Source organism: Aptenodytes patagonicus, unplaced genomic scaffold (genome assembly GCF_965638725.1).
Source record: "Aptenodytes patagonicus unplaced genomic scaffold, bAptPat1.pri.cur scaffold_74, whole genome shotgun sequence".
Lineage (NCBI taxonomy): Eukaryota > Metazoa > Chordata > Aves > Sphenisciformes > Spheniscidae > Aptenodytes > Aptenodytes patagonicus.
Window position 1 is genome coordinate 503718 of NW_027472023.1, and position 17565 is coordinate 521282.

General features: G+C 56.9%; 1 protein-coding gene across 1 annotated transcript; it reads right to left on the bottom strand.

Moving 5' to 3' along the window:
- Positions 1-3536: 3536 nt before the first annotated feature.
- Positions 3537-6403, bottom strand: LOC143173416 (uncharacterized). The gene is made up of 10 exons (XM_076363634.1): positions 6302-6403; positions 6170-6220; positions 6001-6078; positions 5626-5682; positions 5175-5231; positions 4934-4990; positions 4767-4831; positions 4280-4349; positions 4065-4111; positions 3537-3717 (listed from the first exon to the last, which is right to left on the bottom strand). The coding sequence occupies exons 1-10, from the start codon at positions 6401-6403 to the stop codon at positions 3576-3578; spliced, it is 726 nt and encodes a 241-aa protein (XP_076219749.1). The 3' UTR covers positions 3537-3575.
- Between the last annotated feature and the right edge of the window lie 11162 nt (positions 6404-17565).

Sequence of the window (17565 nt, forward strand, 5' to 3'; positions counted from 1 at the left end):
TCCTGCACCTTTAAGATTGCCTTCTTGAAGAGGGATCCTTTGCCCTTCGGGACTGCCTCCCAAGGGACTCTGTCAACCAGGCCCCTAAACAGGCCAAAGTCCGCCCTCTGGAAGTCCAAAGTAGCAGTTCTGCTAACCCCCCCTCCTGCCTTCTACAAGAATGGAAACCTCTATCATGTCGTGATTGCTACGCCCAAGACGGCCTCCAACCACCACGTCACCCACAAGCCCTTCTCTGTTCATAAACAACAGGTCCAGCGGGGCGCCTTCCCTAGTTGGCTCCCTCACCAGCTGTGTCAGGAAGTTGTCTTCCACCTGGACTGTTTCTTCTCTGCTGCACTGTATTTCCAGCAGACATCTGGTAAGTTGACGTTCCCCACGAGAACAAGGGCTAGCGATTGTGAGACTTCTCCCAGCTGCTTATAGAATATTTCATCTGCCTCTTCATCCTGGTTGGGTGGTCTGTAACAGACTCCCACCATGATAGCTGCCTTGCTGGCCTTCCCCCTGGTTCTTACCCATAAACACTCAACCCTATCGTCACCATCATCAAGCTCTAGACAGTCAAAACGCTCCCTAACATACAGGGCTACCCCACTGCCTCTCCTTCCTTGCCTATCCCTTCCGAAGAGTTTATAGCCATCCATTGCAGCACTCCAGGTGTGCGAGTCATCCCGCCATGTTTCTGTGATGGCAGCAATACCATAGTTTTCCCGCTGCACAGTGCCTTCCAGCTCCTCCTGTTTGTTGCCCACGCTGCGTGCACTGGTGTAGATGAACTTCAAGCCGGGCTCTTGATCCCGCCACCGTTTTTGGGAGAGAAGCCCTAATTCCTACGTGACCATTCCCAGGCGCTTCCATGGTTTCTAACACATCAATAACCCTTGTGTCTTTGCTGTCGAATGGCTCTCCATCCCCCTAGCTCCACTGAGACGGCAGACCAAAGGACCTCGCTAGCACACCATCAACCTCAAACATTGGCGTGTCGACCCCAGGCTTACCTCTAGCAAGCCTGGTTTTATCTCCTTCCCCATTCACATCTAGTTTAAAGCTCCTTCAGTGAGCCCTGCTAAATCCTGCGCCAAGTTCATTTCCCCCCCGCTTTGAGACAGGTGTACCCTGTCTGTCGCCAGCAGGCCTGGTGTCATGTAAGCCGACCCATGCTCAAAACCCAAAAAATTCTGCCGGTGACACCGGGCTCAGAGCCAGGTGTCGATCTGCTGGCTCTTCCTGTTTCTTCCCTCACCATTCCCTGCACCTGGAACTGCAACACCCAACTTCTTTTGATGCAGCCCAGGATACGGTTGGCTTTCTGGCCTCCCTTTTGGAGCAGAGGCGCAGATCCTGTAGTTTCAAACACACCCCTATCTCCGGTTTTCCAAATCCTTGCCGAGTCTGAAGTGTTCACGTCCACAGGCCGGGCTCTGACAGCTCTGGGGAAGCTCTGGTTACAGCTCTTTATAAACTCTGAGAGCACACCAATGTGGCAAAAGGTGCTGTGGGCTGTAAGTAGCTCCACATCTTGGTTTGGAGCATCCCGTAAAGACACTCCCCGACAGAGGATTTTGCTTCATTATTAGTAACAAAATGGTGAACCTTCCCCTCCTTTTGCAGCTTCTTTGAAGGCTGGTTTAAGAATCCTTTGTCCGTGTCAGTCTGTAATTTCTGAGACTTGCGCTTGCTCATTCTTTCCGTCAAAGACTTCCTTTAACATCAGAATGATCAGAACGGGAGCGCGTCACTTGCATCATGATTTGCTCAAAAAACCTCCAGGCTGTTAAACATTGGGTTTGGATTCATTCACAGTGCCCTAAGCACTGCCCCAACACAGTCACACGATCCCAGAAGGTACAAGACTTCATGTGCTTCCATTAAAATACACAACGGCAAATTTGCCCTGCAACAGTTCTGAGTGGCCTCATTACCTTTACACCGTCCTGAAAGGTCCATTTCTTGCATTATTGCCAAAAGAGTCATCACTCTATTTCTCACAACTCACATTTTCTTTAGCAAATGCTGCTGCAGGATCTATCACAGCCTCTAGGGGGAAGGTTCATCTTGCTTTAATCCTTAGCGGGAAGCTGCTCCTGAAGAGCTGAGTGAAGTAGCCCAGCGGGAAAGAAAAATTCTTGACAAAGTGTCAGAGTCTTCGGCCATGAGAAAAAAAACATGAGCGATGCTTCACAGTGATGCTTAAATGTAATGTTAAAACTCCTCTGAGAATACAAACTCTCTCTCTCTCTCCCTCCCTCCCTCCCCTCTTATATATACGCTTATATATACAGACATTTCCCGTATTCCATTCAACTCTACGTTGTCACTTTCTGACTGTCTTTACTTTTGAAAAGAAAGTAATAATTTCAATAACATCATGAAGCATCCGTTCCCGGCTGGGAGATGTTTCTGTCTACTGAGGCAAGTATCTTCCCTGGGTACCTTCTCTTCAGGATAGAAGAGGGTAACTGTCTTGCCCCTCTGACTATTAAGATCGTCTCTAAGAAGGTAGATTCGTTAAAGGATGGTTGACTGTTGTCAGCAACGAAATGCATGTATTAATTCCATGTAGACGTTTTCTCCCCTGCGCTTAGCAGGAAATTTAATATAGGCGGCAGAGAGAGACCTTTCCCATTTAGTCTTGGTGCAAGTAGACTAAAATACGCTTTCTTCTCCCATTCCTTAACCCACGTCCTTTTTACAAACGTTTGCACCCATGTCAGCTCTTGTAGAGGTTTTCCTAAATGCTCCTCGTTTAGCTTCATCTCGTTTGAAAGCAATTACGACTAAGTTGCTAACACCACGGCCACCCGGGGGCTGTTTGGGCTCAGAGGCAAAGTTGGACCCCAAAGGCGGAAGCCCTTATTACCCCTATTAACCCATCCCCGAAACTCCCCCCTCGCTCATCCCTGACTGCGAGCGGCACCACAGCCCCAGCACCCCCAACCTGAACCGACCCCAACAGCGCAACTGAGCCCATGCTCTGACCAGCTGCAGAGACCCTGATGACGGCCCCAAAGACCCGCGAGCCTCAGCCATGAGCTCCCAGCCTCGCACATCCCCTAACCCCCACACAGGGCCAGAGCAAGCCTGGGATCGGGACCCCCTGGGACTGCGCCCGACCTCGGCAGGACAGGTCCCAGGGGGCACTGTTGATGTTACTGGTGGCTGAGCCGCTGCTAAGTCCCTGCATGCATCCCCCGGTAAACATCCCCCACCCCCACCCCCCACCCCCCATTAATGCCCCCCCAGCCATGGCTGACCCCAAGTACGCTGCCCTGCCCAGCATCACGAGTGTGGGGCTGAGCCGGGAAGCAGGCCAGGGCCAGGATGTCTAGAGGGGCAGCGGGGGGGGGGGGGGAGCGGGTACGTGGTTGCCCCTTGTCCTGGCACTACAAGCCTTGGTAAAAAGTCTCCCTCCATCTTTCTTCTAAGCCCCCTTTATATACTGAAAGGCCGCAAGAAGGTCTGCCCAGACCGTGCATTGGGCACGGATGCGCTGGAGGGGTCTGACATTCATTGACAAGGTGACGCGCTTGTCCTACAATCACAGATTTCTTTATTCTCTTTCTCGTTTTATTTCAAAAGAACCGGGACCTCGCTGGGCGGCTCCCAAAGGCAGCCGCCAGCTTTGGTGGCAGGACCCAGTTAAGGATGTCCCTCTTCAGCAGCACCAGGATGAGGACAGCAAACTGCAGCAAGGCGAGGAACAGAAGAAGTCTCCTGGGGGACAGGAGAGGGGTCAGGCAGAGCAGGGGGCAAATTTGTCTCAGCTCTTTCCAGCCACCCTCTTTCGAACACCACCATGGGATCTTGCACCATGCTGGGCACAGCACTCCCTGCTCAGGACTGGAGTGAGGGGCACGGGCATCTCTCTCAGCCCTACTGTACGTCTCCCCAGTGGGCCCCAAAATCCCCCGCTATGCGCCCCCCAAGCTGGGAAGAAAAGAACTACTGAAACTTTTCATGCCAGAGAAGTCCAAAGCTGCCTAATGCCCTCGGACCACTGGCACGGGCATCCCACTGCCTACGGAAGAGCCCCAGCACCCCAAGCCCCCCGGGAAACTCACCTCAGCCAAGAAGTGACCTTATGCCTCCTTGAAGCCCGCTGCTCCTCCTACAGGCCAAGGCACAGCAGGGATATGTGTTAGGGTGCGCGAGCTGGCCGAGGTTTGAGGGCTCAGACCCCGTCCCTCGTCCTCGCTGAGATTGGTGCCCTCATGTCCCCCAGGCACAGTGCAGACCCGTCCCTCCCCAAGGCCCACAGCGGGGTTGTCTGTCCTACCAGCCGCACAGCCACCATCTCCTGCAGCAGCGACGGATTGGTCTCGTCTGCCTGCACCGTCTTCCTCCTGCTGTGGACACCGTGGAGTTCTAGGCTGTGAGAAGAGACCTCGGCCGGCATGGCGGTCTCCCAGGAGGCCAACAGGGAGCCAGGGTGCTGCCCAGCCTCTGCTGGGGCTGGCACCAGGCACCCCTGGCACCCCAGCACTGCACAGACCCACCCCCTGCCCCTGTCCTGCCCCAGGCCTGGGGGGCACGGAGGAGAGCCTGGGAGCTGCTCAGAGTTGTGCAGAGCTGCTTCCAGGAGTCCCGAGTTGCTCAGAGATGTGTTGAGCCGCATAGGAGAAGACAAAGGGCTCTCCCGAGCAGGCTGGAGGAGCGGACAGGAGCCAGAAAGATGTCTGCAAGTGGCAGAGGTCTGCCTGGAGCAGCTCAGCACCCCCCACCCCCCTGTCCCAGGTTTCAGTCAGGGCCCCATCGCCACTCACAATGCTGTTGGCCCTTGGAGGCCTTTCTGTCTCTCCCGGAGGCGCTGGAGCTTGTTCCTGAGCAGCTGGACAAGCAAAGGGCCCAGTCAAGAGTCCATGCCATGCCCGCTCTGAGGGGGCTTCCCCCCACAAACATGTTGAGCCCCCGTCCCTCCTGTCCCCAGTACCTTCTTGACCTCAACCTGCTCCTGAACAGCTTCTGCCAGATCTGACCACTGCTCCCACTGCAAAGCAAGTGGGACACATTGCAGGGAGCCATGGTGGGAAAGGGCATCCCCAGTCAGTCCCCAGGGCACTGGGAGGTCAGGCCAAGGCCAGGGCGGCAGGCACCCAGGTGTCCTGGGGCTAGCACCATTGCCCAGCAGCTCTGGCCGCTCCCTGAGGGATTTCTGGATCTGGGTCACACACCTTGATCAGCTCCTGCACTGCTGTGCCTCCCTCTGTCTTTCCCTGAAAGAGGTCTGCCTGGGAGGGAAAAGAGAACAGGAGCGTCTCCAGGAGGGGCAGGGGGGTGGAGGAGGACCCCCATGACAGCGGCCAGGGTGCAACACCAGACTACCCACTGCCCCCCGTGCCTGAGTTCCTGTTACACACGGCGTCCCCAGACACACGAGTGGGGGTCACTCATCCCACCCCCTTCCCCAAAGCCATGTTGCTGTGCCTGCAGACCCACAGCAGGCTCCCTTGAGCAGCACGGCCACAGCCAAGAGCCTGGGAGATCCCTCCATCATGGACGCCATATCCCAGGGTAAATGTCCTCCCCAGCCACACCACTGCCCATGGCTGCTGGGGTGCACGGACCCAGCACTGGCACCCCCGTCCCTGACCCTGTCAGGACGGGCCTCCTTCTCCCCTGTACCTTCTGTGCCTCTCCCAGGCTGGCGGCTGCCTCCCTGTTTGCCACCTGAACGTGCTCCTGCGGGAGAGGTGGGCAAGAGGAGCAGCCATCAGGGCGCTGGGACACTCCCGCGAGTGCAGTCCCCTCCGCATTATCCCCTCCCGGCTCCCTTCAGGCACTGCCTTTGCCCTCGCCTCCCCTCTCCTTCCCAGCCCTGCAGGCACTGCAGGCAGGCAGAGAGACCCCCAGGCCAAAGTATCGACACAGTCCACATCTGGACATGGTCCTGAGCAACTGGCTCTAGGTGACCCTGCCTGAGCAGGGCCATTGCACAAGGCAAGATGATCTCCAGAGGTCCCTTCCAACCTCAGCCAGTGTGTGATTCTGTGAACTCACCTTTGTCTGGGCCACCAGCCCCTCCAGCTGCTGGAGCTCCTGGCGGTTGTTTATGAAATGCCGCGCCACGACACAGTTCTGGGAAGAGGAGCCGGACAGAGGCACTGAGCCCCTGACACAGCCCCAGCCGCCGCAGCTGGGGGACATGGGCAGAGGAGGGGACACTGACCTTCATGCTGAGCTGCTCCATGGTTTCCTGCAGCTCCTGCCGCTTCTTCCCCTGCGTGGGGAAAGGTGGGGTCAGGGGCTCGGGTCTCGCAGCCCCCAGCCCCCAGGGACAAGGGGAATACTCCACACCTACCAGACGCCACAGCAGCTCCTTGTGCCTCTGTGACTCAGCAGAACACTGAGCCAGGCACTCCCGGATCATGCGGAGGTCTTGCTTTACTGCTTCTGCCTGCATGGCTGCACCTGCGCATCGAGAGCCAGCAGGGTGTGAAGGGCACGGCCACGGGCACTATCAGGCATGGACACTCGCGGGAACGCTGCCCTACCCTGGCACACAATTGCACATGGACACGTGGGTGGGCTCAGGGGAATGCACCACCGCACGGCTGTGAACCGGCATGCCACCCTGCTCACCTCCAGCTGTGCCCAGCACCGCAGGTGCTGGCACAGGTACAGCCGTATGCCCGTGGGCACAGCCATGCAGCGCCTTGTGCTCCCCAAGCACAGGTGCACGCACGCTCTCTCATGCACAGGACACGACCATGCACATGGACAGTCAAGAAAGCCCAGGGCTGGCACGGGAGCCTCCCTGCAGAGAGGAGCACTACTTCCAGCTTGGCCTGCGACAGCTGGGTGCTGAGCACGTGGCAGGAGGTGGGGGGGGCCACCAGGGACCGCTGAGAAGAGAAGGAGCTTCCCCTGCCCTGCTGTGCCAGGCGCTCACGGGGCCCCTCCTGCCTGTGGGGCTGCCCTGCCCTGGGGCCTCTGTGACACCACCTCCAGCGTCAACACCCCACCCTGTGAGGTCAACACACCTCCACCTCCGGGATCCCCTTCCTTTTGTTCCCCCACCAGCCCCAGCAGCAAGTGCAGCCTCCCTGCCTGGCCCTGCCTCGGCCCAGGCTACTGCCTTCTTCCCACCGCTCGCAGCCACACACAGACCCCTGGCCACCCTCCTCGCCCGGCCGAGGGCCATGGGGACCGTGGGGATACTGTGCCCTCACCGTTCTCTCCCCCGTCAGGGACCTTCCACTGCACCGTGGACACAGGACAGGTCGCTGGCGAGTACTCTCCAAACTCCTGCCCGGCAGCACCGAGGTTCTCCTCCAGATGCTCCCCCACCTCCAGGAGCAGCCCCCTTTATACCTGCCAGGGTGCCCATGTCACAAGCCCACAGTGACATCACGGTGACACGGCCACCGCTGCCCACTGTGACATGGCAATCACCTCCCCGGGGCTGGTGGCAAGAGCTGAAGTGGGGCCCAGTCGTGGCCACCGGGGAAACAGGGCGTCACTCTCAGCACCCACCCTTAGAGCATGGGTGGGAGCAACCACGGGCACCGCATGTCGGCATCTTCCTGTGGTGTATGCCTGTCCCATGGCAGTCCAGCTGTGGCAGCTCCCCACCCCAAGTCCAAGCAGGACCCAGGCTGCGCATGTACTCCCAGCAGGAACATGCAGACACTCACAGACACGTACGTGCACCACGGGTGTGCACATGTGCACGGACAGACACACTACGTGGGCTCCAGCACAGGGCTCAACCATCCATCCTCCACCAGGATCCAGCATTCAGTCCCAGGTGGGAACTTCAGCCGGGAAAGGGGAAAAATAAAGGCGAGCCCTCTGCTCTAGCCTGGGCAGACACCCTGCTTGCAGACTCCCAAGAGGAATGGGGTGTCTCTCTTGCTCAGAGAGCCGCGGCTGCTGGCACATGGGGGGACACCAGGAGGAAGGGGTTGGGGGCACGCAGCAGGCAGGCAGTGACCCACGTGCTTCAGCTCTGGCCCTTCGAGCGGCTGCGTGCAGCGGCACCGCATTCAGGAGTTGGCAGACCGGGTCACTCTGGCCTCCATCCAACAGGGCCTTTCCCCTCGGCAGCAAAACCTGTGAGTGGCTGGAGAAGCTGTCAGGGAGCAGCCGGGGCTGTGCCAGCCAGTGGCTGTGGGGTCAGCAGGGACAGGGCCTTGGGGACAGGGCCACCGGCTACGAGATTGCTCAAGTGGGCCCCATGGGATGGAGTGCAAGCGGCAACGGGGCCATGGGGACAGCACCGCTGGGGATGGGGCCAGGGGGCCAGTGGGCTGTGGGGCCAGCAGGGACGGGAGCCTAGGGAGGGAGGCAGACCAGGGTCATGGGGACTGTGGGGAGGGAGAAGGACACAGGCTGGTGGGCTGTGGCGTGGAAGGGCAGCATGGGGGCCATACGGGCCGTGGAGTGAGAGGGCAGGCGGGTGGCTGTGGGGCCATGGGGAGCTGTGGGGAGAAAGGGAGGGGGCTTGGGGGAGGTCTAGGGGGCTGTGGATGATAACGTTTGCCGGCCTCCGTGTAAATGCATCCCCGGCTGCTGGAGCCTGAGTTAATGTCGGACATGATTACGGGGGTTGGCCTGCACAGTGCTAAATGGTTGCCAAAAAGGTGGAGTAAAAAACACTACCGTGGCCTGAGAAGATGGTGGTTCCACCTGATTATATAGTGTCATAAAAACTCCAGGGATGCAGGGAGGGAGGGCAGGTGAAGCTGGCACGCAGGGACCTGGCTTGCGGCAGGCAGGGTGGCGGCACCCAGTGCCTAGCAGATGAGACTGGGCCTGGCCTCGAGGGGCTACAGGGACTGACACGCGGTGCAAGACCCTCTCCCTGCGCCCCAACAAACACGCCCGAGCACATGGAGGTGGAGATAGAAAAGGCTTTATTGGGGGGGCGTCTGTCAAAAGGGCAGCGGCCCCTCACTGACCACGGGGAGGATCTTTCCCAGTGCATATGCCAGGTCGGTGTAGGTCTCCTCACACAGCACACACAACAGCAGTCCGTAGAAGAGCTGGGGGTCCTATGAGGAGGTGCAGAACTGGCCCTGGACAGTTCTCGTAGCAAGCCGACAGTCTGGAGAAGGATCGGCTCAGGTTGGGCCCTTTTGTCCTGGGCTGCTCCTGTGCTGGGCCAGCCTAAAGGCAAGCAGACATCTGCCATGCTCCTGCAGAGGCTCACCCCTGCGGAGGGGTGCAGACCGCCCCAGCGCACCCGTGCCCAATAAGATCATGGAGCACATCCTCCCGGAAGGCATGTCAGAACATATTGAAGACAGGGAGGTGATTACAGACAGCCAACATGGCTTCACCAAGGGCAAACTGCGCATGAGCCAAAATGGATTGAGATCAGCCCTGCAGTGAAGGACTTGGGAATCCTGGTGGATGAGAAATTGGACATGAGGCAGCCATGTGCGCTTGCAATCCCAGAAAGTCAATCGTATCCTGGGCTGCATCCAAAGAAGCGTGGCCAGCAGGTGGAGGGAGGGGATTCTCCCCCTCTACTCCGCTCTGGTGAGACCCCACCTGGAGCATCCAGCTCTGGTGTCCCCAGTCCAAGAAAGACATGGTCCTCTTAGAGTGGGTCCAGAGGATTGCCACAAAAGTGATCCAAGGTCTGGAACACCTCTGCTATGAAGAAAGGCTGAGAGAGTTGGGGTTGTTCAGCCTGGAGTAGAGAAGGCTCTGGGCAGACCTTCCTGCGGCCTTTCCGTATATAAAGGGGGCTTAGAAGAAAGATGGAGGGAGACTTTTTACCAAGGCCTGTAGAGACAGGACAAGGGGCAACGGTTTTAAACTGAAAGCGGGTAGGTTTAGCCTGGACATAAGGAAGAAATGTTTTACGATAAGGGTGGTGAGACAGTGGAACAGGTTGCCCAGAGAAGTTGTGGATGCCCCATCGCTGGAAAAGGGTTCAGGGTCAGGCTGGATGGGGCTCTGAGCAACCTGATCTAATGAGAGATGTCCCTGTCCATGGCAGGGGGGTTGGACTAGATGATCTTTAAAGGTCCCCTTCCGACCCAAACCATTCTATGATTCTATGAGCTGGAGCAGCCCCCACCCAGCTGCTCGCCAGGCGCAGCACATTGCCTTGGTGCCCAGACGGCCGTGGGCTAAGGAACATCCCTGGGCAGCCAGGGAGGCAGAGGAGGCGGTACAGGCCTTGCCGGGAAGCGCTCTGGGTGCCTGCAGCAGCTCTTCCTGGCCTGGGGACAGCGGCTGGCCCCAGCACTGGGAAGAGGGAGGCAGGGAGGCAGGGAGGCAGGGAGGGAGGCCAGGACAGCAGCACGACTCGAGAGAGCGAGCCAGCCTCCAGGTCGGCTGGCACATCCTCTAGCATTAACTAGCCAAGTGGCTTCTGCTACATGTCTATCCCAATGCTTGAATGTCCCAGCACCCACTGCTCTCAGTGTAGTTTTTAACAGTCCATTATATCGTTCAATTCTCCCAGAAGCTGGTGCATAATAGGCTGGTGCATGATGGGGGATGTGATACACCCAGTCAGTGCCACGCTCCTTGGCCCAGGTGTTTATGAGGCTGTTTCGGTAATGAGTCCCGTTGTCTGATTCAATTCTTTCAGGGGTGCCGTGCTGCCATAAAACTTTGCAACCAGGTTTCCAAAGAGTCTGGATTATTCTTTTCCCCTTTTCAAACACTTCCTCCGCTGTGTTGCCCCACACAATGATGTCATCAACATACTGCAGGTGTTTGGGAGCTTCACCTTGTTCCAGTGCAGTCTGGATCAGTCCATGGCAAATGGTGGGGCTGTGTTTCCACCCCTGGGGCAGTCGGTTACAGCTGTACTGGATACCCCCCCACACGTGAAAGCAAACTGTGGCCTGCACTCTGCCGCCAAAGGGATTGAGAAAAACACATTAGCGGTATCAATTGTTGCATACCATTTGGCGGCCTTTGACTCCAGTTCGTATTGAAGTTCCAGCATGTCTGGCACGGCAGCACTCAGCGGCGGTGTGACTTCGTTCAGGCCTCGATAGTCCACTGTTAGCCTCCACTCTCTGTTAGATTTTTGCACTGGCCGTATGGCACTGTTGAAGGGTGAATGAGTCTTGCTGATCACTCCTTGACTCTCCGGTTGCCGGATCAGCTTATGGATGGGAATCAGGGAGTCTCGACTGGTGTGATACTGTTGCCAGTGCACTGGCATGGTAGCAATTGGCACCTGCTGTTCTTTAACCCACAGCAACCCCGCCACAGACGAGAGACCGGCCAAGCTAGACAGCTGTTTAGTCTTCTCCACATTCAAGGCAGCTGTTCCAAAAGCCCACCGGTATCCTTCTGGGTCCTTGCAATACCCTCTCCTGAGGTAGTCTATGCCAAGGATACATGAAGCCTCCGGACCAGCCACAATAGGATGCTTTTGCCACTCATTCCCAGTTAGGCTTACCTCAGCCTCCCAACACAGACAGTCCTTGGTACCTTCCCATCACTCCAGAAATACGGATGGATTCTGCCCCTTTGTAATCTGATGGTATTAGAGTACGCTGTGCACCGGTGCCCACTAGAGCTTTATACTCCCGTGGGGCTGATGTGCCAGGCCATCGAATCCACACAGTCCAGTAAACTCGGTTGTCCCTTTCCTCCGCCTGGCCAAAGGCAGGGCCCCTCTATTTGCCGTCGGAGTCTTCATTACTTGATTGTTGTGACTGCAAAACAGAAGTCCCTTCATCAGGATCAAAAGTATGATCAGCCCTTCTACCCTGCCCAACAGACACTGGAGCAGTAGTTTTCCTGGATGGATGCTTTCTGGCTGTTGTTTTTCCTTGCAGGTCTTGTACCCGAGCTTCTAGTCCCCAGGTAGGTTCACCATCCCACTTCCTCATGTCCTCCCCCTGGTCACGCAGGAAGAACCACAGGGTTGCACGTGGTGTGTGCCACCGGTACCCTTTCCCTTGAACAGAAAAAGGCTGCTGAGACCTTGGTTGGAGTGCGTGAGGAAGACCTATCCTTCTCGGCTTGCTTGGACAGTTTTGGGGTCAGTTCCTTCGCAGCCGAGACGCAGGCCCGCATGGAGGAAGCGAGATTATCTTTGTATTCTCGGAGTTGTCTGGCCAGTCCATCTATAGTTGGTACCTCCGTGACTGTCCAGCTCATTATCGACAGGGTGTGGGCATATGACGTCGGTGCATTTCGTACAACCTTTCGCCACATGGACCACGTGCACCGGATTTCATCCGGGTCTTTGGACACCTGGCCGTCATCCAGGTTGTTACAGATCACCTCCACCACGGCTAATTCCCTCAGATACGGGATACCTCCCTCAAAGGTGGTGCATTTGCTTTGGGAATTTGCAAGTTCTTCCTTGAAGGGATACCTGTCCTTCACACTTGACAGGAGTCGCTGCCAAAGACTGAGGACTCCTGCCTTTTTTCCAATCCCTTTGCCAATGGCCTTATCCTTAGCCAAGGATCCCAGCTGCCGGGCTTCTTTACCTTCTAATTCCTGACTACTGGCCCCAATATCTCAGCGTCGGAGTAACCAGCTGAGAATTAGCTCACCCGGTTGACGGCTAAAATCTTTTCGCATACCTCGCAGCTCACTTAGGCATAGGGATGGGGTGGTTTCGGTCTCATTTATGCTTTCAGTCTCTTCCTCCTCCTGCTCTTGTGACTGCGCTGCTGCAGAACAGGCTGCCTCTTCTGATTCTTTCTCCTGCTCCCTCTTAGGAGAAGCTTCTTCATCCCTTACTAAACGAGTTGACTTCCGCTTCCGTTGGTTCTTTTTAGTTCTAGGGGCGACTGATACAGTGTCTGCTTTAGCCATAGCGTCTGTTGGTATGTTTTCCCTCTCTTCTCCCTGAGGGTGCTGCATAACATCGAGCAGTGTTTGGCAGAAGCTGGCCAGGGCCCAGCACGGGGTGGGAAGTTGTGCCTCTTTGGAATAGCCACGGCATTTTTCTTTTTTTCCCCCAAATGTTCTATCACTGCATCAAGACCCTGCAGTTGTTTGGGAGTCAAGCTCCACACCATTGGAGGTGAGAAGTTCTCTAGATACCTGCCCATATTCTCCCACATGCCTTGCCACCCATGACCATCCTGTTGCGGAGCCTGGGTCATATTCCTAAATTGCTTGTTAACCTTAGACAAAACCAAAGCAATATTCCTAAGAAATACCAATAGAAGTATTTTAACTACCCAAGGATGTTCAAGATACTGAAAAGTTATTGTAACGAGGGAGAAAACGTCACAGAAGAAGGTAGTGAAGGTGCCATTCTGTATCTCCTCCACCAAAAAACCTCTCAGAGGAAGAAGTATAACTGTTAATTGTCTCCATGAGAGATACTAGATTAAGCTCAAGGTCATTGTTTTAATAACAAATCTCCCAGGCAAAACATCACTAATCGCTACAGAGCACAGCAAACTGCAAAAGCCAACACCAGTCTTCAACATGTACAGCAAAAAACCCAGCATGGCGCAGATCAGATAAACTAGTATCGAGAACAGATGAATCAAGATCGTGACCCGCAACTGTTAGCAGATATAAATCCCTTCTAATATGCTCTGGTCATTCCGTTATTATCGCAAAGCCTTTGAGCCCCACGTCGGGTGCCAAAAAGGACGGTCGTGGTTTAACCCCAGCCAGCAACTAAGCACCACACCGCCGCTCGCTCACTCCCCCCGCAGCGGGATGGGGGAAGAGAATTGGAAGGGCAAGAGTGAGAAAACTCAGGGGTTGAGACAAAAACAGTTTAATAATTGAAATATAGCAGTAGTAATAATACTAATACTACTATAGTAATGGAAAAGAAGATAACAAAGAGCGAGAAATAAAACCCTAGAAAGACAAGTGATGCAAGTGAAAACAATTGCTCACCACCAACCGACTGATGCCCAGCCAGTCCCCGAGCAGCGGCCTCCCGCCGCGCCAACCTCCCCCCCCCTAGGTTTATGGCTGAGCATGACGTCATATGGTAGGGGATAGCCCTTTGGTCAGTTGGGGTCAGCTGTCCCGGCTGTGCCCCCTCCCATCTTCTTGTGCACCCCCAGCCTGTTCGCTGGTGGGCTGGTGTGAGAAGCCCTGGCCAGTTCTTGTAGCAAGCCGACAGTGTGGAGAAGGATCAGCTCAGGTCGGGCCCTTTCGTCCTGGGCTGCTCCTGTGCTGGGCCAGACTGAGGGCAAGCAGACATCTGCCATGCTCCTGCAGAGGCTCACCCCTGCGGAGGGCTGCAGACCCATCCACACATCTGTGCCCGATAAGATCGTGGAGCACATCCTCCCGGAAGGCATGTCAAAAACATATTGACGACAGGGAGGTGATTACAGACAGCCAACATGGCTTCACCAAGGGCAAACTGCGCATGAGCCAAAATGGATTGAGAGCAGCCCTGCAGAGGACTTGAGGATCCTGGTGGATGAGAAATTGGACATGAGGTGGTCATGTGTGTTTGCAGCCTAGAAAGGCAACCGTATCCTGGGCTGCATCCAAAGAAGCGTGGCCAGCAGGTGGAGGGAGGGGATTCTCCCCCTCTACGCCGCTCTGGTGAGACCCCACCTGGAGTACTGCATCCAGCTCTGGGGTCCCCAATCCAAGAAGGACATGGTCCTCTTAGAGTGGGTCCAGAGGAGGGCCACAAAAGTGATCCAAGGTCTGGAACACCTCTGCTATGAAGAAAGGCTGAGAGAGTTGGGGTTGTTCAGCCTGGAGTAGAGAAGGCTCTGGGCAGACCTTCCTGCGGCCTTTCCGTATATAAAGGGGGCCTAGAAGAAAGATGGAGGGAGACTTTTTACCAAGGCCTGTAGAGACAGGACAAGGGGCAACGGTTTTAAACTGAAAGCGGGTAGGTTTAGCCTGGACATAAGGAAGAAATGTTTTACGATAAGGGTGGTGAGACAGTGGAACAGGTTGCCCAGAGAAGTTGTGGGCATCACTGGAAGTGTTCAGGGTCAGGTTGGATGGGGCTCTGAGCAACCTGATCTAATGAAAGCTGTCCCTGTCCATGGCGGGGGGGGGGGGGTTGGACTAGATGATCTTTAATAAAGCCCCCACCCAGCTGCTCGCCAGGCGCAGCACATTGCCTCGGTGCCCAGACGGCCGTGGGCTAAGGAACATCCCTGGGCAGCCAGGGAGGCAGAGGAGGCGGTACAGGCCTTGCCGGGAAGCGCTCTGGGTGCCTGCAGCAGCTCTTCCTGGCCTGGGGACAGCGGCTGGCCCCAGCACTGGGAAGAGGGAGGCAGGGAGGCAGGGAGGGAGGCCAGGAGAGCAGCACGACTCGAGAGAGAGAGCCAGCCTGGCTGCTGATTATTTCCACGATGCACAGAGTCACCTCCATTAGCACTGTTAGCATCTTCCGTTAGACCGAAGACATATCTACAGACATGTAGACTGTATGTATGCATGCTCCTTGGCCAGTCCCGCAGGGGTCTGTGCGGTACCCACATGCCCAGCTCCCTGATAGTCACCCTGGGGGGCTGCGCACAGCGCTCTCACAGCTCAATCCTTGCAGGCTGCCGCACCACCGGGAGGTGGCTGAGGAGCCTGGCGTGGGGCCGAGGGACAAGCCCGAGTCTTTGGGCTTGTCTGCAGCACCTGCACACGGGGTTTTGAGGGGGGGGGCGCTTAAACCAGCACTGCCTCTGGACTAAGCCACGTGGAACTACAGCCTCTTCTGAAGCACCGCAGTTCACCACAGTTCACTGCCATCAGCAGCTGGCAATGCCTGAGTGCAAAAAAGGCAATTCCCTGATCTACTTCAGTGTGAAAACTCTCCAGCTTCTCACAAAACTACCTTCCTGCCCGGAGCACAGGGCATGCCACCGCCTGGCACAGGAGGAGGTGTGTAACGGCACAGTAGCTTGCCGGGGTAGGCAAAGGAGGTGCTGCTCTCTGTGCTCCCAGGTGCTTCTGGGCCCCTTGTCTCTGGGAGCTGCAGGTGTGGGCAGGGGCTAACCCACAGGGTTTCTCCCTCCCAGGTGGCACAGCAACCCCCTCCTGGGTAGCCCGTCTGAGGTCATCATGGCCACCACCAGTTGGCTCTTGTGAGGTCATAACCTGCTGCCCTCCATAAAACCCCACGCCGCAGAGCTGGGCAGCAGCGCGAAGCAGAGCGCTTTCAGCAGCTAGTGGATGCCTAGAGAAGAGGTGCTTGGGTCTCGGGAGGAGAGCAGGCTTTTCCCTCTGCCTGGCCAGCGTGCTGGGGTTGCGGAGATGCCGGCCAGGTTGGGCAGGTGGGTGCAGGAAGGCCTAGAAAGCAGAGAGGGATCAGGCCAGAAGCCTTGTGTGCCACCTGGCTTCCTGGCAGGAGCAGGCAGCCCCAGAGCATGGGGGCTGTTTGCCCTACTGCCCTCCAGCCGGGCAGCCCAGCAACCCCAGTCTGTGGGCACGGCCCTGCCCCTTCTCTGGGAAGAGCCGAGCGGGGCCAGGCTGCTGCCCCGGTGTCAGGCCAGAGGTCTTTGTGTCCCAGGGGTGCTGTGCAACGGGCCAGACCTTCCCAAGTGCTGAGCACACAGGAGCCTGGTAGCAAGCGAGCTCCTAAAGGGATCCCTGGCAAATATGTGTCCCAACCTTGGGCTTTGGTAACAACAGTGTTCCCTCTCTTTTAGACAATGCAACACCCGCCAGAAGGGCAGGAGGGTCCTGAGGCTCCTTTTCCTGCTGCTTCCCCTCCTGTCGGGTGAGTATCCCTGACCAAAAATGGTCCTCTCAGTCCTGGGGAGAGGGACCAGCTCCTGAGGAAAATAACCATCTCTTGACAATGTGACCCACAGCTGCTGTCTACCGCTGGGGCTCAACGGTGTGGGGAGAGGGAGCGTTGCGGGTAAGTGTCTCTTGCTGTGGGGAAGCCAATGCCTGTAAAGGCCGTGGCTCTGCCCTCCTGCCTCCCCTGGGAACATGGGACGTCTGGTCAAAAATGCCCATCACGGCTGAGGCGGGAGGGGTGGGGGGTGGGGGGGCACTTCTGTTCGTCCTTCGGTCTCCATGTTCGTTCAACACAGAGACAGATCTTCCCAAGTGACCTCCGCAGGGTGGCAGGCTGAAGCGCGGAGCACTTTGGCAGAAGGTGCCTTTGCTGCCTGCATCCCTCTCGGAGAGCCTGGGGGGGCAGACGGAGACCCAAAAGATGCTCTGCTGAACGTGGCTGGTTAAAGAGCCCAACCTTCGTGTCGGGGTCTCTCCAAAGTGACTCGAAGCAGCAGGACATTCTGCCAGCTCTCCCTAGGGGAGTGTCCTTTGGGGAGCCCTGGCAGTGCTCCTCGTGCTTGCTCCAGCGGAGTGTCTCTCCAAAGTGTCAATTTTGGCAGTCAACAAGCTACTTAAGGAGTCCATCCCGCCCCCTCTTTGTCTTGCAGGAGGCGTCAGGGCTTTCTGAAACGGAGCTGCAGTCTCTGGGGTAAGAGCACTTTCTCGCCCGGGAACGTGTTCTGTGGAGCCGTCTCAGCTGGCTTCGTGCTGCCTGCACTCACTCGCCTCGCGTCCAGGGCCCCTGACCTTCCCCGTCTGCTACTTGCGGTGGCAGAAGGGAGCCATTTGTAAACCAGAGGAAAGAAAGGGTCTGGGGGACAGGGGGTGACCCAAGGCCCGGGGACCCTTCTCTGCACAGTGTTTGGAGCCTGCCTGCAGGGGCTGGGGCAGCTGCTG